Source organism: Pelmatolapia mariae, linkage group LG2, assembly GCF_036321145.2.
Source record: "Pelmatolapia mariae isolate MD_Pm_ZW linkage group LG2, Pm_UMD_F_2, whole genome shotgun sequence".
In the NCBI taxonomy this organism is placed as follows: Eukaryota; Metazoa; Chordata; class Actinopteri; order Cichliformes; family Cichlidae; genus Pelmatolapia; species Pelmatolapia mariae.
Genome location: NC_086228.1, coordinates 35,360,016 through 35,385,327, shown reverse-complemented (window position 1 = coordinate 35,385,327; position 25,312 = coordinate 35,360,016). Strand labels below are relative to the sequence as shown.

The window sequence follows — 25,312 nt, the reverse complement described above, 5'->3', positions numbered from 1 at the left end:
CATGCACTGACTTCATATTGTGCGTGCCTTTTTTTTGTGAGCGATCATGGCTGACATGCAGTGTTCACCAGTGCAGTCTCGTATAGCTTGCTCCACTGATTTACTGAGAGATGGTTTAATTTTTCCTTCAGCAACCTTCCAGTGGAATTCACCTCCCGATCATGCATCAAAGTAAAGAACAGACGGATTTTCTTTTTTCCCCTAATTTAAACTGCTTTTGTGCTTCTGTGGATTTTTTCTCTCTACATGTAAAGAGATCCAAGAATAAACCAGCCTTTTCCCCACTGAGGTGCTGAGTGAGGTGTTGGCCTCAGTACTGCACTTGGTCCCCAGGTATTGTTTGACTGTTCGCTGCTGCTAAATAGTTAGCATAGGTCAAATGCAAAGAACAAATTAGCCCGCTGGGATTTTAAAAGTACCTAAATGATCCAGAATGACTACTTTACCCACAAACTGTGAAAAATCTACACATTGGTGTAACTGGACACATTTCAGTGCTTGTGAGTGAAGTAATTGTGCAGGAAAATCTACACATTGGAGTAAAAAATGACCAATGTGTAGATTTTCCTGCACAATTACTTCACTCACAAGCACTGAAATGTGTCCAGTTACACCAGTCAGTATACTGGAGGGTCAATCTGCTAATATAATAACATTTCACGCCCGGTTGGTTGGTGATAAATTGGTTTGTATACGATCACCTGGGTGCGTTAGATAAAAAGCACTTGTTGAACAATGTGTAAGACGGTCGTGGATACAACTGATCAGTTACAATTCATTAAATGGTCGTCTAGTTTAGCAAATGAAGGCACTGAAAAAATGAGTCTGATAAACGTCACCACACTGTTCTGTACTGCAGAGGTACATACATGTTCCTGCAGCATCACAGTTTCATGACAGTATGAAGAGCATGTAAGGAACGACATTTCCACTTCATGAGGCAAAAAAGCTGGTGAGCCTTGACGTGAGGAGGCGGGCCGCCAATGTCTCCTTTGGTGCTGGACACTATCTGTCTTGGTTGTCTGACCTGAGGCCGCAGTCCGAGGAGTCCTCAGAGGGAGTGTCTAGGACAGGATTGACAAACCCTTCGAATTCTGCAGTGTCCTCTGGGTGGGTGCTCACAAAATCATTCTCCCACTCCAGTGCGGTGGAGTCCTCGGAGGCTGAGGTCGGCCCGCTGTTGATTTGTTTGCCGCCTGGCCTCAGGGCTGCGCGCAAGATGTCCTCCTCTGTTCGAGACCTCTCCCACACTGGAAGCGCGCGATTGATTCCTACAATGCAGAGACATGAGGTTTGATTCTGACAGAAGAGCAGTAACTGATGTCAAACAGCAGAAGGTCCACGGTGGAAGTCACAAACCGTATATATTACATAAGTGTGTTGCCTTGAAACGTACACAGGCAAAGACTGGATATAAATGACAGATGTAGCAGCAGAGAAATGAAAACAAAAGAGCAAAATATGTTTTCAAATAAATTAAAATACTCTTGGAATTCTATGAAAAAGAGGGCTCATCACATGCACCACTATCCTAATCAAACTTTTCAACTTCAGTCAGAATGTTCTTACCTTCCTCATCCTCCCACTCCAGATCTAGTGAGGTACCATCATCGTTGGTGGAGCGGGTCTTGGTGGTGAAATCCCAGCTGCACTCCGTGTTTGGAGTCACCACGTTTGTGTCAGACGGGAGTCCTGGGAACAAACAGAAAGCATGTAAACCTGACCTCTCATGAATATATACTCGCAATGTACAACAAAATGATTATCTTCTCGATGCCGATACAGCCGGCAGTCGGTTTTTGTAGTTTTCAACAAGTTGCAGAGGTCCTCCAAGCAACCGCAGCTCATTCTTCTTTGGCAAATCTCTCAAGATCCTCCAGATTTGATGGTCTTCTAGTGTGGACCCTGGTGTTCAGTTCACCTGACAGGCAATGCTTTTGTGCAGCCCAGTCAGTAACGTTCACTTACTGACTGGCTCACTGGAGGTAGTTCTTCACCAGGAGCGACACGTTTTGGGTCGTTGTTGTGTTGGAAGATAAAGATACAACCCAGACCCAGGTTTGTTTCTGACTGCTCGAGGTTTTCTTTTAAAATCTTCACGTATCCTCCTTTCTTCATAATCCTCCCACCACAGTGTTTCCCTGTGGGGACGGTGTCCTTGGAGTTGTAGAACTCTCACTGTTACGCCCCAGTCTAGGGGTACAGGAACGCAACATAAGTTTGAGAAGATTGACCCCGCCCTGGTCCCCAAAACCATACACAGGGAAAACCAATTTCTTTATGAATGGTGGTTTATTTTTACTACACTGGAATAAAGAAGCTCAGGGGTGAACAAAGGCCAAAATAACAAACAAAACAAGCTAAGTCAGGAGGAGGTGCTATCTAAACCCTATGTGAAACCAAAAACCAAACAAAAGACAAGCGCTACACCTAACTCCCTAACTGTGATAAACAGGAGAAAACAGTGCAAGGAAACAATAGGCAGCTCACCCCTTCTGTTCCAGTGCTATTTACAAAGTGCTATTTACAATGAAAACTAATGTACACACTATATAGAAAACTAAGAAAACCGCAAAAAGTCACAGGCACAAATCTCATGGGTTTTGGAGGCCAGGGTCAGGTCTGCTGCTGCTGTCAGTGGCTGCCCCGGGACAACTGCTGGTGAGGGATTTTGAATGCGGCCACATGATCCGCGGACCAATCAGCAGCCGTCAGCTCATCCAATCAGTGCTCACTACTTTCTTCAAACATCAGCAAAGTGTCTGTGGTCAAAGAGCTGTAGTTTTATCTCCTCTGACCAAAGGACGCTCTTCTAGTGTGGATTATTTGTCTCCAGGTCGTTCTTAGCACACCTCAGTCTGGCTTGAAGGCGTGTCTTCTGCAGAAGTTTTTCCTGGTCTCTAACCTCGCAGCTCATTCCTGTGCAGGTCTATAGTGATTGTCTCCTTCAGACTACAATTTCAAACTTGGCTAAGTCATTCACGGGTGTCTTGGCAGTTGTTCTCTCGCCATTTTTCTTTCTAGAGTCTTTTGCATCCCACCGCTGCCAGGCGTGTTCTGTACTGTGTGTTTGTCTTTTTACATTTCTTGATGATACTCCCCACTCCAGTTCTTGACACTTGGAAACACTGTGATAACTTTGTATATCATTCTTCTGTTTTTTCTTTTTTCTTCTTCTGTCAATTCTTTTTCTCAAGTCTAAGCTGATTTGTTTTGTAGGCTTTTTTTGTATGATGCTTTCTCAAGTAACAGCTTGAACCCTCCATCAGGTTTTTATACGGTGTATAAATCGAAGCTAGCACTCGGTTTTAACTTGATTTTACAAGCTTTGAGCATTAAAGTCATAGTTAAGGCAGAATAACAAGGTCACAACCCCGGTCACTTTTGTTTTTCTGAAATATTTCGTACATTGTGTGCAAACAGAAATAACTAATGCTTTCTAAAGAAAACTAGTATGTTTAGATACGCTATGTTTCTCTGCTCTGTTTTTAAAAAAAAAAGCACCTGGGAAGAGGTTGACAAAAGCCTTAAATTTCATATAGATGGTTCACTCACTGTTGCTCCTGAAAGCTTCAGACTGGGCTTTAACATTTTGGAGGTAGGCATCAAAATCTTCCCCAGAGGTTTGTCTGAAACCAAAGAGAATAAGACGTATTTAGCAGCAGTAAAGCACAGGAATCCCTCCAGTCCAGCGTACTTTCATTATTTCTGCTGCTTTCATGTGCAGTGAAAACGAATGAAGTATTTACTACACGGACTGGACAGCTTGGAGCACTAAAATCTGCTCTGCAGTCTACACACTGCCTGGCTGCAGCAGCAAATTTAATGTGCACTTCATTACACATATGTGTGTTTTGAACCTCCACAAAAAAACAAAAAAGACATGGTATAAGACTTTTCCAGGCAAATTCAGCCATAAATGTTAATGACTAAACAGTTGATTAGCCAGAGGCTGCAAGTTCTGGTTTTCCAGTCTTTCTTCAACAAACACACCGTTACTTAAATCCTCCTGCAGAGTCCCATGACCCGAGTTTGTCCTCAGCTCAACAACTACGCTGTTGTCTAATGAACTTAACTGACTCACTTTCTTTGCTGGGTTTCACCCCCGGAGCCATCTGCTTTCCCCCGTGTCCTCTGGGCAGACAGCTGCTGACAAAAACACCACAGATCAACTAAAAAGATAATCTCATTAGAAATTTCACAGGATTGAAATACACACTGGATTCATTTGAAAGCCTTTAACAATTTTGGCATTATCAAGGAAAAATGTGATCAGACATTTTTGAACAGATGAAGAAGAAAAAGAAAAATAAGCAACACCAAAGGAGCAGTGGAATGTGACCACAGACAAATGGCAGTCCTGGTAGTTTTCCTTTTTTTCTTTAGATCATTGGTCCCCAACCTTTTTTGCACCATGGACCGGTTTCTGTCCGGCAATATTTTCACGAACCGGCCTTTAAGGTGTCGCGGATAAATACAACAAAATAAAACCAGTAACGGTACCAAAAAAAAGAAGATTTATTCATACCACACGGGAAAAGACCCAGGGAAACCGAGTTAACGATAAAAACAACAAAAAATTAACGATAAAAACCGATAAAAACCCTGAAAACCATAAATTTCCCACCCGAGCCTCTTAAGGCCCGGTAGCAAACGACTCACGGACCGATCCGTGGCCCGGGGGTTGGGGACCGCTGCTTTAGATCACATGAGCTGAAGAGTACATATGAAACCACCATAGTGACCAAAATTCCTGCTTGATTATTGCTACATGCCAACAGTCTAGTTTCTCTTTGTAAAAATGTACCTGCAGGGACTGTAATCACTGTAAATATCAGCCCTTTTATGGACCTTTTTTCTTATTTCCCTGCTTGACCTTAGAAATAAAGCCCATATCCAGATTTATATCCACTGGCACCTTTGCCTCTCTGCTGTAACGCAAATAAACTCCTCCTAGTTTGTTTTGCTCGCTTTGCCAACAAGGTTCCTGCACCATTTCAAAACCCAGCCTCAACTAATGACAAGTAAGAACAAACAATGCTGAAAAGGTACGCTTGGACTTTGCTATACATGGAATAACTACTAGTTGCCATACTATTCAGCACGCCACTACCTCAAGTATTAAAAGCTTTTCATTGCTGCACATGAAAATAAAATGAACCTCTTTGGATTTATTTACAGGTACAAAACACTGAAGTAAAAGTAAAGAAGTACATCTGCTTCCAGCAGCCTGAAGTGTGTCAGAGAAAACAACCTGATTCACACATGTACATTTCCTGTACAGGGTTTCTGCCTGACAACAGCTGACAGCAACTCCCCCACGGTCCCACCATTATTAAATGACCCCCCCCCCCACCCAGCAACCAAAGCAAGCTCATTTATTTACTGCAGTTAGTAATTTTAGGTTTAGTCTTCTTGCTGCTATATTATATGTAGTTGAGATCTACTATGCAATATATATATTTTTTGGCAATTTTTCAACTTTTTCTACTCTAATGTATCTGGCTGTGCTAATTTCTCCCCCGGAGCCGTCAGACTCTTCAACACTCAGTAACTGGACTGACACACACACACACACACACACACACACACACACACACACACACATCACTACCTCAAGCACTTATCCACACACACACACACACACACACACACACACACACACACACACACACACACACACACACACATCACTACCTCAAGCTACTTTTTGCACAACCCACTGTCATTGTTGCACTTTTCTATTGCACAGTCTGTATCGCTCTGTTCTGTCTGGTGTTGCAGTGTCTTTGTTTTGTTTGTTTTTTGCCATTTTGCACACTCTTCTTGCACTCTTTATGTAGTCCTGTGTTGATTGTCTGTTATATGTCATATGTAGCGCCACGGTCTTGGAGCAACCATGTCTCACTTCACTGTACCACTGCACTTAGTTGACATGACTATAAAGCCACTTGACTTGACTTGAAAAGGAGAAATGGCCACATTATGCTGTGACCTTAGTGCCCCCTAGTGTTTCACGCCCTGTAAATCCACGCAAAAGCAAAAGGATAACAACAAGTGGCAACTAAACTTACAGGCTTTTCTTTTTTTTTGTATGAGTCTTGAACAAGCCTTCTCCAAATGTAACAGCCGACCTGCAGCAAAGGTAGGGAAACATAAGACCTAGGTTTCCTTGGTTTTAATGTCAGATTCTTCAAGGATTTCAATGATCCACGGGAAGTCAACAATCTCAAGCAAAGACAAACCGTATACTTCCATGAGCAGACAACAGTGATGAAGGCTGAACAGAGAAAGGTGGACTAGTGCAAAAATAATCACTGTGAGCTGAAATTAAGATTGGCTACTTCTTTTCCTCCTGCCTGGCTGCTCCATCTTCAACATCTTTTGTCCAAAACATCCATTTCCAAACCATCTCAGCCTTGCACCTGCACCTGAGCTGTCCCTCTGATGTACTCATTTCTAATTTTGTCCATCCTGATCCTGGCAGAAACCTCAACACCTCCAGCTCGGCCTCTTGTCACTTTGTCAGTGCCACTGTCTCCAAACCGTACATCACAGCAGGTCTCACCATCTTGTAAAGATTCCCTTTCACTCTTGCTGCTATACGTCTGTCACAAATCACCTCTGACACTCGTCTCTACCTGCTCCACCCTTCTTCACCTCTCGTGTGCTTTGAATGGTTGACCCCAGGTATTAGAACTCATCCACCTTCACTTCCTCTGCTTCTTGCATCTTCAGCTTTGTATCTGCCTCCCTCTCATTCATAAACATGTATTCTGTCTCGCTTCATACCTCCACCTCTCCAGACTCTCTTCATAGATTACGATGCCATCTGCATTCCTACTGTGGTTATATCAAGGACACAAGCCCCACCCACCAGTCCACAATAAGGCGGCTTGAATTTAGGGGAAAGAGAGCCAGAAGGGCTTATTTCACTAAGGCCCAGTAAAAGACAAATATTGTGACTTATATAAACTTATTGGATTTCTGGTCAAGAAGAAAAATGGAGCTGGAAATGGGCATCATAGGTCCCCTTTAAAAAATACATTAAAAAAACAAAACAGAAAATTGAAATCCTGGGAGGTCTCTGCACAGAGGGGCCAGCAGCTTAGAGGAGGAGGAGGAGCTTTAGCCGAGCAGTAAGGTAAAGAAGGCAGCGCTCAGTACCGCCTCACCTCCTTCAATTTTCGTTCACGTGCCAGCCTGGCGGCCTCACGCTGGGCGGCATTTCTAGCCTCCTCTTCTAGCCTCAACTTCTCCTCTTGTGCCTCTAACTGAGCAGAAATAATGAAATGAAACAAACAAGGAAAAAAAACAACAATAAAAAAACAGAACAGAAAATTACAAAAACAGAAAAAACAATGCAGCAAATTAAAGGTAAGCCAAAATAAGTTAACAAACACAAAATGAAACAATGAGGGCTGTTTAATCTTGACGTGGACAGGTGGCCTCACCTCGGCTCGCAGCTTTTGGTCTATGAGGATCTGTTTGTCTGAGATGGCAGCGTAGCGGTGCTCTTTGAGGTTCTTGATCTCATCATCACTGATGGGCCTGGTGGAATAACAAGAACACATATTACTGTTTTTGTTTTCTTTTTTCATGCCAGAGATTATTAGCTTTTTCTTTACATCCGAGCAGGATCTCTTACCTCGGGCAGGGCTGGGGGCTCTCAGCCTGCAACGCAACATACACAACATACTTTTTAGCAAATAGCTCTGAAATCCACTAAGAAATGCATCTACCCTGCTGCACTGACTCAAGAAGTGCTACTCTGGGACTGAGCGGAGAGTAATCGAGTTACTCTCTGGGAGGAAAAATGGATTACTCCCATATCACAGGGATGGCCACATCACATCGTTTTCTATCCATCATGAGCCGAGCACGGCAATAATGGACGGTCTGATCCAAGGAGCATAATCCAGCTTTTAATCAGAAAACAGCATTTTTTCACAGACTTATTTAGCTCGTAAAATCTAAACTTACCTCATCACTTTCTACCAGATTCTCAAACTGAAAAAAGAAATAAATAAAAAGCACAGTTAGACTCATAGCATTAGCTTAAACGGTCATTCTTAAGAAAGGTTCAAATAAATACACACCTCGATTGTGTAGTGCTCCCCTGTGGTGCTGCTGCGGAAGTATTTTGACCTGCAGGAAAAATGAAGAGAAAAAAATAAATTTCACACAGCAGGGGTACCAAACATAAGGCCTGCGGACCAGAATTGGCCCAGTTCCAAGTTCCAGTATTTTTTCCACTATGTACTTTAAAATTTAAATTTTTGACAAACTCAAAAAAACCCAAACCATTTTTGTGAATTACTGTGAATTGCTCTGTTTTAGTTGCAATTACTACAATAACTTTATTTTCTTTAATTTTATAGATTTATTCAAGATTAAACATTTCTGTCATTTACTACAGCAGCATTTCGTTATCATGTAGAAAAACAGAGACGTGCTAGACGTACTACTAAAACTGCAACTTTCTTCTTATATTAAATGGGATTAATTTTGTAGTTAAACACCTTTACACTGACAGAAAGGGCTGTTTCACTGGTTTGGCTCACGATGTGAAATTACTTTGACATTCCTGATCTAGAGTATAATGAATGAGACAAATATAAATTAGCTTCAGCACTTTTCACTTTCCTGTCTCTTCTAAAAATATACACCAGGTCTATTCTGATGCTTAATTTTCAAAATAAAATTAAAAATTTCTAAATAAAAGACCCAGTGTAAACTAAATACTCATTTCTTGAAACCTCCTTGGTCTGATACAAAGCCTTGTGAAGGTCTTAAAATAATGCTAGGGACTCATTTGTGTGGTATTAATTTGATGTTTGAATCCACAATGCCAGAGTTATGGCATCATAAACTGGGAACAGTGGCTTCATAAAGGAAATGAACTAAAAAAAAAAAAAAGAAAGCATGAACCTATAGCCAAATCTCAAAGCAATGGAGCTCTACAGGCAAGTTTTTTCTGTTCCACCAGTTTCATGGAAGAAGTCTCAGCTGTATGTAGGTAAACAGATATTAGCATAAACAAAATCTATGAACTTTGTATTGTGAAATTTCCCACATAAATATTGATGTGTCACTGTCAGGTAGGGCTGCCACGATTAGTCGACTAGTCACGATTACGTCAACTATCAAAATCGTCGACGACTGATTTAATAGTCAACGCGTCGTTTGAAGCTTTGTAAGATCCCAAAAGACGCAGGAATAAGTAGTAGGATTTAAGAGTGTAATAACGGACTGAAACAGAAGATGGCAGCACTGCATGTACAAGGATGCCAGCTGCCGTTAAACCCGAAGAAGAAGAAGAAGTAGCTCTGTCCCAGAATTCATAGCGCAGCCCAGCTCAGTTTCCAACAATGGCGGCAGCTAGTTAGTTTTAATATTACTCTTATTATTCTTTCTGGGTCACAAAATAAACGTTTAACATATTTTCAGGCGAGAATGTAGCTGTGTAAACCTCAAATATCTGCTCAGTTTATCAAGACACCACATATTTTCAAAAGCGCTCCGACGTTTTCGGAGACGTCTGTTAACCACTAGCTCGATAGCTAGCCGGGGGCAAGGCTCACTAGAGCCCGTCAGAACACCGGACTCCCGGCAAATCGTTTTCAAACCCACCGCCGTCTTTCGCTACTCAGGTTAAACATACATAAGTCACTTAGATAACTTAAAAATGTTATTGTTTGGCTTTTTTTTAGTATTTTATTTGTTCCTGAGTAAATCGGTTTGGCTGAGATTAAAGTTACAGTTTATACACGGCTGAATAAACGTCAAGCAGACAGCTGATTATCAGAAGTGTGAGATGCTCGAGAATATACTCCGGTGTCCCGTTATATTTTAGATAGCAAGGAGTTTATTAAACTTTACCGAAACAATCTGCAAATTTCATTTAAATTTAATAAACTATCATCTCGTCTTTACTTTTAGTTAGCACATACTTTAAACACTTAAAGCTGTAAGCTAATGATAGTTATAAGAGCAGATGCATGCTGGTGCAATAAGCTGTACGTTTTATGTCCAATGGATGATGATCTGATTAGTCGACTAATCGCAAAATAATCGGTGACTAGTGGACTATCAAAATAATCGTTTGTGGCAGCCCTACTGTCAGGCCTGTGAAACAGGTTGTTGAGTGTTGGCTTTACAGTTTGTGTTCAAATGTAGTCTGAATCCATTATTTTGTGTGACTTTTGGGTGCTGCTGAGTCACCACAGCAAGCAGCTCCGCATGTTTGATTTGGCAGAGCTGGATGGCCTTCCTGACCCAACCCACATAAGGACTTGAGGCTAGTTCAATGCTTTATGTGGAACAAACTGTACATGAGAAAGCTATATTAAACAGATGTAACTTCCACTAAAGCGGCCTGCTAAATGACATCTGTACCAGGAGCCCTGACAGCCTCACCTGCCCTGCATCAAATACTGCCAATTAACATTATTGATTTGAGCTGTGACCTTTAGGATTTACAACAGTCAAACCTAAGAAAGAAAAAAATATGTTTTTTTTCCCTTCATTTTAATGACTGCCAGTGAGAGTGTGACTTAAAAACTTAAAATCAGGGGCAGATCTACAGGGGGGGCAAGGGGAAGGGGGCTGCTGTAGAGCCTCCCCCCAACTTCTATGTTCCTAAAATATTTTTCGCCTGTGCAGGATTGCTATCGTTTGTCCAGTGAGCACTGCAGAGTGTGAGCAGTTTTTCTACTTTAAAAATAATCACCCACACTCAACCATGTTAGTCTCATTTATACCTAAAAATGATCTTAGAACAGATAATGATACAATAAATATTTTGTTGACTCCATTTACATATTGGGGGATTTTCACATACTTCACTGAAGAGGTATGTGGTACCTTGCCTAGACCTCTTGCCCCCCCCCCCCCCCCCCCCTTTAAAATGTTCTAGGTCTGCCCCTGCCTAAAGTCTGTAGACACCTTTGTTGTAATGCCACTTTGGGCTAAGTTACAACTACTACTGTGGTACAAAATGTTAGCGCTACTGTCAGCTCCATTATATAAATCTATGGATGAAAGTGTGAAAAGGCTTGTTGCTGGTAGAGTGGAAAGCCTTCTCTCACCTTAACAAAGCACAAGGTAAAGTCAGACTAAAAAGCATCAATTATTTACATTCAACTGGGTGACACAACAGCCTGAAGCTAAGGCAAAAAAACAGGCAATTAATCCCAGCAGCTAGCCAAGCAGCCAAACTGTCCATATATTAGTTTACATGATTGTGCGTGAGCTCTCCAGAAGCTCTGTCAGCTGTGCTGTCATTATCAGACCTTAGCTAAACCACAAGTCTACAGCTAAACTACAGGCTCCTGACACTAGGGGTGGGGTCTTCCCACTGGCACTGGCTGACTGCAGGTTATAGACCGTACAGCTAGAGGCTAAACTAGCTGGCCCGTATCTCTGATTTACAACACCACCGTCTGTAGTAATAGCATCCCTACACAGCTGCCCAAGTGCTCACAGGCAGACAGCCGTGTCAAACTACCGGCCAACCTTATCAGCAAGCAGATAACGCCTCTTCGGGTGATGCTTGCATTCTAGCTAGCTCAGGCAGCTAAAGCTCACAGTTGACTCACCCGCCTCCTCGCTGGATCCTGTTGGTTTCTCTTCTGAAGAGCCCCACACAGTATGCCCAGCAGTTACCCATCGCATTGTCAAATGTTCCTATGATCCGGCTGCCTATCGCCTGACAGCTGCTGGAGCATTAGCGTTGGCAGCTACATCTCCAAACGTACTCCTCTCGCTCCAGCCACTTCCTCATCCTCCTTTCTTCCTCTCCGGCTGATGACAGAGCACAGATGAACGTGAAACATCACCACCTGCTGTCCTCTACGTGAAGTTTTGTGAAGGGCCAAAATAAAATCCAAATAAAAAATAAAGAAATAAAGAAATGACTCAGTGAGAAAATAAATGCGCTAGAAAATAATGCAAATAATATCTTACTATAATGATCATAGGGTATGTATTTTATGTTCACCCACTCCTCCAAGATGCATCAATCAGTCTGAATCAGACCTACTTTATATAAACTGCCGAGGGTACCAGTATCATCAACATATATATAGCTTTTGGGAATATTTTTGATTCATTCATGATTCATTAATTTGTTTGTTATGCGTGAACAGACATTTTTTTCATCTGAAAATATACAGTGGTATAATGGAGATTACAAAAATAACATGAGAAATTTACACGTGTGTTTTCAAACATGAGTGAAGCAATTAAATGTCACACACCTGGGAAAACCTACCAGTGTGGTAGGTTTTTGCTAATATATATATAATAAATAAATAAATGTAGGTATTCACTTGACAAAAAGTTTTTTTTGAAGGTTAACTTTGTGTTTATTGGCTAGTGTGAATAACTACTATTTTCACCCATATTTTTTATAGCATTTATTGTATGTGGTCTCCATGTTCTGCCTTTTTTCCCGCCCAGCAATATGGGAGGCCCTTGCTGAGTCTGATTCTGCTGGGGGTCTCTTCCTGTTAAAAGGGAGCTCTTCCTTCCCACCACTGAAGTGCTGCTCATACGGGATTGTCCATGTGACATTAGCTTCAAACTCTAATATCACATGGTCTTCACATAAAGCACCTTTAAACAATTATATAAAGAAACTAGAAAAGGTATTTTCTAGAGAAAATGCAGCATGAATGCAGAAAATGTGAAGCTTTTGCCTGAAATGCTTAAACATATTTGAAATATTCAAAGCTCAGCTTTCTGAATGATCTTAATTGCATAAGATTAGTAAAATATCAGCCAGCTTAAGAATAAAAGGCAACAAAACCAAAAACTTTACCACAGTCAGATGGCTTTATTCTGCACTACAACGCTAAATTTGTAGCATCTCAGCTCATGTTGACTTACTGACATGTCATGATTGTGGCATCTGTGTGATAATACATGATCACTCTTCAGCTTTTGCGTTTGAGGCATGATAGCACTTTCAGTTATTTTTTTTGTATTTTTTTTATCAGTCCGTATTCTCAGGGCCAAAGAGGTATTCGTGAATCTCATCTTGAGCCGGGATGCTGTCCATGTTGCTGACTTTGACTCTCTGGGTAACAGGCATATATCTGGGCATGAGCTTTTTCCCACTCTGAAAGAAAATCCCGAAAGTGTGCAACTGAATCAGTTTCTTTAAAAGTTGTAAGTCACAAAAACTAAACTGGAGAATAGTGTCAATGGAAAAAGACCCACGATTTTCTTGGAGTCAGCCAGCGATCTCTCCGAGTACCTCCTCATCCTTTCTTTCTGTTTTTCTCTCTGCTCTCTCAGCTTGTCTTCACGCTCCCTGCAACATGTTGTAGAGAGAGTGGGAGGGTGTTTATATAACACTGCACTGTAATTTCTGCTAAGACTGGAAATAATACATTCAAGAAGAAAAAAAACAAACAACAAAAGCTAGTTTCTAATCAAGGAATTATGTTTTTACCATTGATCTTGGCTCTCTTACTCATAGAGCCTCACAGTTCTGCAGCTGTTACTGAAATATTTCAAGATGTTTTTTTACAGGTGAAAAATTCAATAGCCAAGTGGGCTGAGGGTGGAACATTGAGCCACTGAGGCACACAGTACCTGGTCCTCCTCTCGCTGTCCTTGATCTTCTTCATTAACTCCAGTTTTTCTTCAGGGATGCTCTCAAGGCTCTGCAGTAGTAAAGACAGCCGCTTCTCAATGTTGGCCAGCTTCTCCAAAGTGTTTAGTTTTGTCATCCTGTCATCCACGCAGCTGCGGTGCACCTCTGCCACCTTCTCGCTCAGAGCATCCAGCAACACATCCTGTGGGTAAGCGAAGTGATTACGAGGCCCTGTAAAAGTCACCAAGTGCAGCTTGGTGCAGCGGTGTATTCTGTGTTACCTGGTCCTGTGTATTCAGGGACACGTGGAGAAGGACCTTCCGCTCAAGCCTGGCTCCTCTCGCCTTCTCCTTCTCGATTCTCTCCTTCATTTCATTTATCTGCATTGTAATTTGTTCTTCATCCTTTTCACTTGACAGAAAGAAACCAGCAGTGAGAAAAGAGGGGAGCTGGAATAACCAGAAAACAGTAAAACCCTGAGTGTGATAAGAGCTCTGAAGCTGCAAGCAAAAAGAGATTTAGCAACTGGGTAATGTAACAGAGCCATGTGACATGCTTACTGATTCTTCTTGGTTGTTTTCAAGGACTGTTGGAGCTGCTCCAGAGTCTCCTCCACTCTCGTAGAGTTCTGAATCAGGGACAGGTTCTGCTCCGTCAGCTCTGTCATCAGATCCAGCAGCTGCTGGGGATCAGTGAAATACAGCTCTGGCTCATCCTACAGAGAGGCGGGTAAGACACACCACTGTCAGTACTGGGAAGAAATATTCAAGCTGCTCCTTTAGTTAACGTAAGATAGGATCGGGAAAAACTGACCTCATAATCTGAGCTGTCACTGTCCAATGTAGGATCTGTGACTCTGCAATGACAATGTAAGAGTTTTACACCTGTGAGAGTAGTTACAGTAACACTGGAGAGGATTTTAAATTTGATCTTCTAGTTTTTCTGTGGTTGTTGTTTGAAATACAAAACCTCTTTCTGGCAGAATTGTTGCGACTGTGCTCATGTAGCTCATATATTGTTGCCAGTCACTGCTGGTCTTTCATTTTCACGTTTTTCCTGTACAGGTTGTGAAGGCTTACAACGAGGGTGGCTTGTTTCAGACAGAGGCTGAATTGAGGGTGCTCCTAAGTGCTTAACTACCACATTCAGCACTACATAAAAACTATGACACAAACAGTGGATGTGCAGAAATATTAAACAAAGCCATGAGTGAAACGAGAGTGCTGGTGCTCCCTTACAGACTGTCACTGTGGGCTGGGGACAGCCTGGTCTCCTGGATGGACGTCAGCTGTCTGCCTGGAGTCTCCAAACCTGCGTGCATGTTAATAAATGAAAGAATCATTTAAGTCAATTGCAGGACATTAAGCAGAGTACCGCCATGCTGGTCTCTGTTGCCTATTTTATGGTGATTTACTGGGCATTACTTGCCATTCCTAATAGCAGTGTCTTTAAGCTCCCTGTTCTGGTCCTCCTTGGTGCCTTTACCAGACATAACCTTTGACCTCTGGGCCTCCTGCCACTCTGGAGGAGACAGCTTGAATAGAAGGTCCTTATAACTCTTGTAGTCTACCAGGATTTCTTCAAACCTGGCAAGTTCACTATGCAGAAGAAAGACTACATTAAAATCTACACAACATAAAAACTGTATCTTCAAGGGAAACCACCTTTAGCGCCTCTGAGTTCACCTTCTGGATAAACATGCTGACTGACTGAGACGGGGTGATGCCCACACACATTTGATTTTTTTCAAGATGATCTGAATGCTACCTTTTTATGGTGAGTATTTCAGCAGTTAGCCTCCTGATTTCATTGTTCTTCTCCTGTGTTGACCTGGCCTCCTGTTCATACCTGGCAGCAGAGACAAACACAACTATTTGTAAAGGAACCTTTTAATCATCAGGCAAATGTTGTACAGGTATGGCAGAAATAAGCGTGTTCAGGATTTTTTGCATATTTTTTGCACACTGTTGCAGATTGTTCTTTATTCTCCTTTTATGAGCTGGGAAACAACAACCAAACATTCTTATTATTACAAACAATTACTTATTTTAAAATCTATGAGTACTACTGGTATAAACATCGACATCAGTCAGCATGATTTATGCCGATCGCCATCAAAATCAGGCCTACAGTACACAGTGGTGCATCCCTAAAACACTATTTTCTGAAAATGTGATTTTAAATTGAATTTACAGAGACGCTAACAGGACAGCCACTGTTTAATCCTTACAGCGTTCTGGCCTCCACAGACTTCTTCTCATTCTCCCTGAGAAACTCTTCAAATCTGACGTTGTCCCTCTCAGTGCTCCGCTCCAGGTGTTTCAGCAACTTCTCTTCTTTTGCTATGGCCTCGTCCATCCTCAAAATCTCAGACCTCTTTGTCATCACGGATAACTGAGGAAAGGAGGGCGAGAAGACGATGAAGACAAACTTGTATAATCTTACATGATGCATATTATTTTAATAGTAATTAATAATAATTTCCCTATCTGTCTGTCTATCTGAGGTGACTTTAGTAAGAGAACAGAAGTGGATCATTAATTTAAACAGCAGTCATCTGCTTGATCTAACTCATGGGGAACATTCAAAAGCATATACACAGAAGAAGATACACATATTTATTACACATATTTTATGCATATACACATACTCAATAGGATTTTATACATACGTGTATAATTAAGCACAGCTGAAGCCCTTCTGGTTAGACCAAACCCTACAGTTTACCTTGTCTAAGATGATAAAAAGGCTGTGTTCAGTTCTATTGTCATAACTTTCATAACTCAGGCTGAAAACATTAAAAGCTGCTGGCGCTGAGTTTAAATGACGTGAACATTCACCAGGTGAGGTTAGAACAGTAGGCCTGACCCAAAATGAAGACTTAAACAGGATTTATTAACCTTTTCTGCATTAACTTGACTTTATCTCATTCGGCTGGATCTATAATGCTACATCAGAGGAAAAGTTTAATTTAACTAGAACAACATCAGTGATCCAGTCAGTGATGCTTATTTACAAGTTTAATTTAATTTAGTTTAATTTCAAATATTGGGCAGCTGGGCCCTGTTTTAGTTCACTAGCTGAGTTTGGATGATAGCTATCCGCCATTAATACTAGACAGAGCGCTGATGCAAAAAACATGACAGCATATTAGCAACTGTTGAAATCATTTACCTCCAACACAGCTTTCTGTCGTTCCAGGGAGATTAAGGCATGCTTGTTGTCTTTTGTTACTTTTTCTGGGGACAGAGGACAAACAACATGTGAAATCGATCGTATCTGATCACATATATTTTGAATTTTCTACTCCTCTTCCACTTACCTTGTTTCATTCGTCCACCAGATGTTTGCTTAGTGGGAGCTGTCCTACTCTTGATTGGTTTTAGATTCTTCATCTTCTCATTCCCCCCCTTCTTCTCTTCCTCCGCCTCGTCCTCCAGTTCTCCCACCAGCTCATTCTTCAGCTTGGCCGTCACTCTTGCAGCGTGGGTTGTCTTCTCATCAATTGGCAGAGCCAGGAATTTACGCATTTCCTGAGCACAAAGGGCGAACAGCAGCATGACTTTAACACAACAAAGATCCATTTTTCACTTTTAGAAAATGCTGCCATGCCAGTATAATGCGTGGAGAGAAAATCTGTCATTTGGACATACATAAATGTGCAAAAGCACGCACACAAACCTCTTTACGGTCCTCTCTTTCGTTTACACACAGCAGAAAAATGCTGTTGCCGTCTGGCACTTTGAACGGGCTCAGTTGAGTCCCTCTCTTCCTCCTTGTCCCTACACACATTGGGAATAAAAGATAAAAACAACAAAAGTTGCAACATTTTCTGTTATTTGTTTTTATTGTACAACTCAATTTTATTTTACGAATCTCTCTTCTCTCTGATGAAAACATATTTGAAATGCAGCACAAACCAAGCATGAGGCGCTGACAGTACGCACACTGTAATGTGTAAAGGATGACTTTATAAAAGAAGCTTACTAAGCTGTGGCGATGACATATCTGAGGTACTTCTGACATCAGGGGTTGAACTAGCTAAGCATTTAATGTGGCTGCAGGCTGGGAAAAGAAAACAAAGTTATTGTTGGCAGAACAGGAAGTTACATTTCTGAACGTTTCACACCCTAAAAGCCAGACGGATGTCCTTTGGTGAGGGCGTCCTGGCAATTTCCACCTACAAGATTCTTTAATCTTATTTATTTGTTTTACCTTCTCTCCTAAGTCATAAAATGCCCCTTATAACAGACAGTTTTATTTTTAAAATACATTTACTATCATTAAAGGCATTGTGTGTGTTTTCATACTAATTGGATCTATTTTGGTTGGAAACGTGGCGTGATCTCTGTAATGTCATCAGGCTCTGTGTAATAATACAAATATAAAGGTCACGGGAAGAGGCCCAATCAAACACCTGTGTGTGGGTGAGGATCATACATGCTTAGGGCTTTTAATTTAGATGATTACTTAAAGGATGTTATTCTTGTTTTTCTCTATATTTTTTTATATGTTAAATAAGTATTCTTAAACATGCATTCTGTATATATGTTTAAGTGACGTTGAAGGTGTCTGTTGGTATGTGTTGGTGCCAAATGGGCTGATGTGAGTATTTCAGAAACTGCTTTTCTTCTGACCGCAGGTTCTGGGCAAAAAGTGTCTTGTTGACGCCAGAGATTAGAGACGTAATTATAGTATTATAGTACTTGACACACTAATAATGTTTTGCAAAGCGGGCTAGAAAATATTTCTGTTTCTGACGATGTTTTTTGTTTTACAAGTTTCTGCTAATGTGTTAAAGACGCTTTTCAAAAGTAAAGTATGGTCAATGTGTCATAAAGACAGTGAGTAAGTGAGTCAAATCCGACAAAAACAGTGTAAAAAATTAATTACTTTTAAAAAAAAAATACACTTTTTTATAACTTTACCCCTAAGTAAGGGCTCGTCTTTGCTGTTGAAATGTGACCGTCCTCCTGTGATTACACTAGCAGCAAGCAAACGCAAGCAAACCCTGCCAAACCACAGATAAATAAACGAAGTTAGTTACCTCCGATGATAAATAAAAAAGGTCAAGCTGCTGCAAAAGACAGATTTAAGGGCATATTTTTATTGGTATTCATAATAAAGCTAACTCACCGTCTTATAATGCTGTACGTAAACAGTATAGATCGCAGCTAGCCGCCCCGCTGGCTCTGTGTACCGTTGTCATGGTGAATGTTGCCTTCAGGGCCTCCTTGTCATTTCTCTCTTATTATTAAGTCTTTTGTGTAAATAAATAGGGAGGATGTCTGTATTTGTATTGCTAATTTAGTAAATGTGATGAAAAACAAACTAATTTAAGAGAACAGTTCCTTGTTATTCTGAAACACTGTAAGCATATTACAGGAAATGGTTTTCAAGCTGGCTCTTCAGTTCTGTGGACCATGTTTGTTCTCCACTAGATGGCATGGACAGATCACAAAATCCATCTCAGGCCTCTCTGCACTGGATTGCCTTCTTATGAGGGACCCAGGTTCCAAGATTAAAGAAAAGAAATACATGTTTGTAGCTGGAACCTGTTTCGTCCTTATTTAACTCTCCACCACTTTATCTTTCACTTCATCATGTGTATCAGTGAATATACTTAGAACCAGATACTGTATATTTTCTTCCCACGCATCCACACATGACCCTGAACATCTCCGCTCAACAAAGCAGCCCACACACTATGCTTGCTTGTAGGAAATCCCAGTGTCAGATTGTCAGGTTAAAGTAATGCAAACACACGGGGGAGTGTTGGCTCACACAACAGAAGGGGGCATGTTGTGTAAGAAAACAGAAATGGCGTCTTATTCACATTTGAAGGAATGGCTTCAAGAGCAGGGATAGATTGGAAATCAGAAAGAAGCAGAGGCTCAAGGCTTTTCTCCAAATTCCCAACATTTTCCTTCCAGAATTCCTCAACTCTCCAGTAGAGAGGGGAAAAAACTTTCTGAAGTGTACAGCTGCACAGAAAGATGCTTTGTACTCTAGATAAGACTACCATATAATGCTATAAGTGCATTAGAGTATCTTATGGAACAGTACAGATTACTTCTAACTCCCCCGCTTATGCAGCCCAAAGACAGTGGATATTTGGTATTATATAAGAGGTGAACATTCAGCCTTCCGTGCAAGGCAAGACCAACCGCTTTCCTTCAATCAGAGTCCATGCAGCCACCTTCAATTAACCCAAACTATCTAACCTGAGAAATGATTACACACAGAACATATAATGATTTGAATGACTGTAAGAACTGAGTCCCCACCCCCATCTCTTACAGTTTAACTGAGTTGGTTGAGTAAAAAAAACCCCCAAAAAAACTGGACTCCTGTCATGAAGCAAACGTTACAGCAGAGCTGGAGCTGCCACGCTGTCAAGCAGCTGTTCAGAGATGCAGACTGTGCTTATGTCCATACGACTGAACAGCGGGGTTTCAAACGCAGCCAACATTTTATAGTGTGTGGCTGGTTTGTAAGCGTGCCTAAGCATTATAATATATTATAAATACATGTTATAAATCCACTTCTGATCAAATTATGCACACATATATAAATGCTTTCCTATAGCATTTCATCATAATTCATATTAATAGTTAAATGGTTTAGTGATATCTGTGCATACTTCTGTAAGTAACAGTAAGGAGGTCTGCTAATGACCCGTGAAAGTGAAATATTTTCATACAGATGTACAGCACAGTACAAATCTTGAGTGTCATTCCATTTCTTTATATTTTGCTTCCAAAGAGCTCGACTTTCCTGTATTTGATTAGTGTTTCTCCAGGACATCTGAAGGAGAATAAAAGAAGAGGCAGACCTTAAAAACGATCTACAGCAGATGAAGAGTGTCTGATAGTCACATTCTTAACGAAGAACCAAAAGCCCAACAAAGACCTGACACAGGAGCTGACAGTCGATCTGACCGTTAAGCTGATCCATCTACTGTTCCCCGAGGCCTCATCAGAAATGTTCTCAGTGGAAGGGTGGCTGTCAAGAAGCCGTTCTTAAGGAAGGGAAACAAGGAGCGAACCTTTGGTTCATGTGATCATCATTTATGGAGAAGTTCAGGAGAGAGGGGAGTGGGTGCAGACAATCTAGGGCTGCTTTTCAGACAGTGTTGTTGCACTTATTGCAGTCATTCATATCCAGTTATTTACAAATCAATACATATTATCCTAATGTTGGTGTAGTCAGAAAAGACATCTCCCATGCTACCCTCATCTAATTTTTTACTGCACTACAAACTTCTTAAAGTCCATTTAAAAAGAGCAAACAAAACAAAACGAATCTATAAAAAATACAACACTATTCCCTTCAAAGTAAATACTCCAGAGAGTGAGCTGCCTTGATGGGAGGTTTGTGCTTTGACAGTGCTTCTTGTTTTTTAATGCATTCTTAATAGCAGTAATTGTGGTTTAAAGAAAACACATGAAAAAGTGTTCTAGGGCAGCGGTCCCCAACCCCCGGGCCTCGGACCGGTACCGGTCCGTGAGTCGTTTGGTACCGGGCCGCGAGAGTTGAGGCTCGGGTGTGAAATGTATGGTTTTCAGGGTTTTTATCGGTTTTCAGCGTTATTTTGTTATCGTTTTTTATCGTTAACACAGTTTTCCTGGGTCTTTTCACGTGTGTTATGAATAAATCTTCTTTTTTCGGTACCGGTACTAGTTTTATTTTGTTGTATTTATCCACGACACCTTAAAGGCCGGTCCGTGAAAATATTGTCGGGCATAAACCGGTCCGTGGCACAAAAAAGGTTGGGGACCGCTGTTCTAGGGTACAAAAGCCTCTCCTTGTCTTCTTTGTGGATTTCGATGCTTAAAAAAATCAAATTAACATTAATGTTCATTTGCATGATTCTTGATTAGACAAGTGTCAGAGCTTTCAGTCATAACCTTAAAACATCAAATGCACTGTTACCAAGATATCACCTTTTGCTTCAAAATCATTTTCTGCATGCATTTTTGTCTGCAGTGTGTGTAGTGTGTTGTGTTGTGTTGTGTCATTGGGAAAAAAGCTGTAGGACTATAAAATCCAATGAGAAGTCTCACTTTTTCACTCTTACACACTGTAGAAGCATTTCAAATAATACTCATGTCATGTAAATATTAAATAAATGAAGGCTGAGATTGGCAGAGCCTCAAATGAATATGCTCAATTGATTATATTTGGCGTTGTGATTGTCTGTACTCTAAAAACAATCTGGTTAATTGAATTAATTATTGCTGTGTGAACTGGGAATTCAGAAAGGCACTTTCTAAATATAGGACACTCCAAAGCATGTCTAATGCTAGTTTACACAGAGTAATAATTAAGTGGGAAATGAGCAAAGCTTCAACTTGACATAAAGCACAGAAAGAAATTGAGACATTATTCAAATTCTCCAAATGTCTATCACCAGACCTCGCTGTGTTTATACACTTGTCTTTCATGCAAAGATGGTAACAGCATTAACATTTTAATTTTCCTCTATTTGTGAAAAAAAAGATCAATGAATGCTCCAAGACAGTAAGGACAGTAACTGACTGGACTAAATTAAATAATACAATATATTAAATAGTTACAAATATAAGACATAGCTCAAATATATACAAATAACTCAATTATAAAAATCCAGAATATTACTGAGATGAAATATATATGATTTACTCTAATCTGTAAAACTTGGTAATTTGTTATTTACACTGTAGAGGATATGCAAAGGGTATAACTATTGCACTGTGTATTGTGCATTAGAGGAGTTGTACAGGCAGGAATGATTTCCTGTGTCGTTCAGTGGTGCACTTGTGTAATGAAAGTGCTCCTGTTACTGGCCAGCACATCATGGAGTGGGTGGGAGGTGTTGTCCAGCATTGTCCGTATCTTGGACAACATCTGCCTCTCTGACACCACCTTAAGGGAGTCCAGCTCCATCCCCACAACATTATTGGCCTTGTGGATCAGTTTATTAAGTTTGTTGGCATCTGCGATCCTCAACCTGATGCCCCAGCATGCAACAGCATAGAGGCTGGGACTGGCCACAACAGACTTGTCAGCTCTCTCTTCATCACGACGGACCGGTACAGCATCCACATCACTGCAGCTGCAGCACCAATCCGTCTGTTGATCTGCCGCTCCCTTCTCCCGTCACTCGTGAACAAGACCCCCAGATACATAAACTCCTCCCCTTGAGGCAGGAACTCGTCCCTGAACCAGAGAGTACACTCCACCCTTTTTCGGCTGAGGACCATGGCCTCAGATTTGGAGGTGCTGATTCTTGTTCCCACCGCTTCAAACTCAAAATTCTGATCAGAACCGGTGACAAAGGGCAGCACTGGCCAAGCCCATTACCCACCGGAAATGATTCAGATTTATTGCCGGCTATGCGGACCAAGCTCTTGCAACGGTTGTATAAGGATCGAATGGCCCATAGCAATGGGCCAGACACCCTATACTCCTGCAGCACCTCCCACAGGACACGCTGGGGGACACAGTCGAATGCCTTCTCCAAGTCTACAAAACACATGTAGACTGGTTGGGCAAACTCTCATGCACCCTCAAGTATCCTCAAGAGGGTAAGCAGTTGTCCTCCAAGACCCACCACCTGTAAGTAGAAGGACAGTAATCACTCCGACCTCAGCAACCCAACTCTGTCTTTAGTCAGGGGGCTATAGTAGGCCGTGGCCTGCACAGAGAGACAAAATATAACAGCAACATCATTATACAATTCACAGAGCAGTAAATCCATCATTGTCAAGGTGGACGGAATGAACTCAGATGCAGACTCAGGCTTTTGGAAAAAAAGAGTTCAGAAGTTTATTTACAAAATCCACAGTGGAATGTATATACAAGGTGTGGGGCAGGGGGTCCAGGGCTCCAGGGACAGGAAGGGTATCTACACACTCGACACACTCCGGTCCGTGGCCCAGGGGTTGGGGACCGCTGGTCTGGACTTTCTTGAGATAGACCAGGCTGCACCCACCTGTCAAACAGGTGGAGGCTCACCAAGACACGCAGAACTCACCGATGAACTCGTTGCCACCTCTCACCTCCTTCATAGAATCTGTCACTCCAAGAGGGGGAGGGTTGTGAGGCACCGCCCCCTGTCCCCCCAGCACCCCCTGCTGGGCCCCCACCTTTTGAAAAGCCCTGAGAGTGGGGAACCTGTGAGTTTTGTATGTCCACTCAGGCACAGTCCATACTTCATCTGTAGGCAATTTCCATCATAAGTGGTGGTCATGGTGGGGGTGTCAGGTGGCGGAAGGTGGTGCCTAAATGGCTCTCCTCTTCTGAGATTGTGTAACAACTTAGGTCAATGTAGTCTAAGCATCTTGGAAAGAAAGGAACTGAACGTCTTTTAATTTCTTGGAGACGGTTGATCAAACGTAAGTATTTTATTGTGAAGCTGCTTAGATTGTCATGACCCCACATTTTCCTTTTGTTCTCTCTCTCTTTCCCGTGTGTGTGTGTGTTTATGTGTGTTTGTGTGATGATCGGAGACTTATGTTGGATCTGGATCTGTTCCTGGATTCCTTCCTCCTGGTTGTCATCCGTCACAGCCGATTTAGAAGATGGAGAAGTTCATTAGCCATAAAAGGCTGATAGGCCAGCGTGGATGCCTATGTTTGTGAATGATAACTTGTGAATGAGGCGACGTATTATTTTGAAATTGATACTGTAGGTGTATCTATTAAAAATCTCAGATGTGTTCAGATATCAGTGACCTCCGACCTCAAGGTGAGGGTGAGATGTCAAGGCAGAAGTGCTAAAAACTGGATGGCCACTTGAAGCTTGGAGAGTGTAGAGTCCCTGTAGAGTTCACCGTTAAAACTGTAAACTTTGAAGGGTAAAAAAGAAAAAATCTTACAGCCTGTCACTAAAAAAGTGTTTACAACAACTTTAGTTGTGAATTACGAGTCCAGTTGCTTTGAGTGACAAGTATTCCATCAAAAGCTTAGCAGAGCCAGGCCTGCACAACCACAAGCATGAGCCATGCAATGTGGTTCATGCTTTCCATGCTGTCAGCATTCACAGCTGTGTGTGTATGCAGATATTAGGAAGTTAACAGATACATTGGAGATGCTTACCTCAGTACTGTAACCGGCCAGTATTTTTGACAATTTATTTGTTTACTTACATGTATCTACATTAGCCTGAATATACTTCACTGGGCAAATACTTTATCACAGATTATAAACTGGTTTGTTGAGACTGTTGAAGCTGTTTCTGGTTACACCGGCATGGAATACCGGGAGGAGACTGACTGAGCTTATAATAGTGATATTATATTGCTTGGCTGGCTTGGGAATGCCTCGGTGTGGATCTGAATTGTCACGGTGACCCAGTATGTGTAAATTCTAGTTAAAGTTAATATTCTTTGATTTATTGTTATTCATAGTTTTGGTTTATTGTTTTCTGCTTATGTTATACTTATAGTTTAATGGCCTTAGCTCTCTGTCTCTGTGAATTCCCTGTGTTCCACGTTTCTCTTTTAGTTACCTTTGTTTCTGAGATCCGTGTCCCCTCTGGCTCTGTCATGGTCACGAGTCTGTGACCATGTGTTTTGTGTTTTTGAATTATTAATATTCCTTGATTTCATTGTTATTGATAGTTTCTAGTCTCTTGGTTTGTGTCTCAGTGCCTCCCCTGTGTTCCATGTGTTCCTCTGGTCTCCGTTGTCTCTATGTTTGTGTATTTCCTGTTTTACTTTGACTG

At 41.5% G+C, this 25,312-nt stretch overlaps 2 protein-coding genes across 4 annotated transcripts; both read right to left on the bottom strand.

Annotated features, from left to right (window-relative positions):
- Positions 1–558: 558 nt before the first annotated feature.
- On the bottom strand, positions 559–11,799 carry ap1ar (adaptor related protein complex 1 associated regulatory protein). Of its 3 annotated transcripts, none has more exons than XM_063499663.1 (10): positions 11,601–11,799; positions 8,100–8,148; positions 7,984–8,010; positions 7,649–7,674; positions 7,455–7,551; positions 7,176–7,274; positions 4,085–4,149; positions 3,556–3,629; positions 1,570–1,692; positions 559–1,271 (listed from the first exon to the last, which is right to left on the bottom strand). In XM_063499663.1, the coding sequence occupies exons 1-10, from the start codon at positions 11,669–11,671 to the stop codon at positions 1,006–1,008; spliced, it is 897 nt and encodes a 298-aa protein (XP_063355733.1). In that variant the 5' UTR covers positions 11,672–11,799; the 3' UTR covers positions 559–1,005. The 3 variants fall into 3 exon arrangements, with proteins under 3 accessions (XP_063355733.1, XP_063355741.1, XP_063355750.1); XM_063499671.1 differs by having other exon boundaries at positions 4,085–4,146; XM_063499680.1 differs by lacking the exon at positions 7,176–7,274 and having other exon boundaries at positions 4,085–4,146.
- A 1,129-nt stretch (positions 11,800–12,928) lies between these two features.
- On the bottom strand, positions 12,929–25,135 carry cfap100 (cilia and flagella associated protein 100). Its single transcript, XM_065469434.1, has 18 exons — positions 25,097–25,135; positions 23,622–23,733; positions 22,953–23,110; positions 22,772–22,902; positions 22,429–22,595; positions 17,285–17,385; positions 16,926–17,136; positions 16,778–16,842; positions 15,834–15,997; positions 15,371–15,451; positions 15,032–15,201; positions 14,842–14,914; positions 14,417–14,459; positions 14,164–14,318; positions 13,885–14,014; positions 13,603–13,805; positions 13,225–13,318; positions 12,929–13,123 (listed from the first exon to the last, which is right to left on the bottom strand). Exons 1-18 carry the CDS (start codon positions 25,133–25,135, stop codon positions 12,998–13,000), a joined length of 2,223 nt encoding a protein of 740 aa, XP_065325506.1. The 3' UTR covers positions 12,929–12,997.
- Positions 25,136–25,312: the final 177 nt, after the last annotated feature.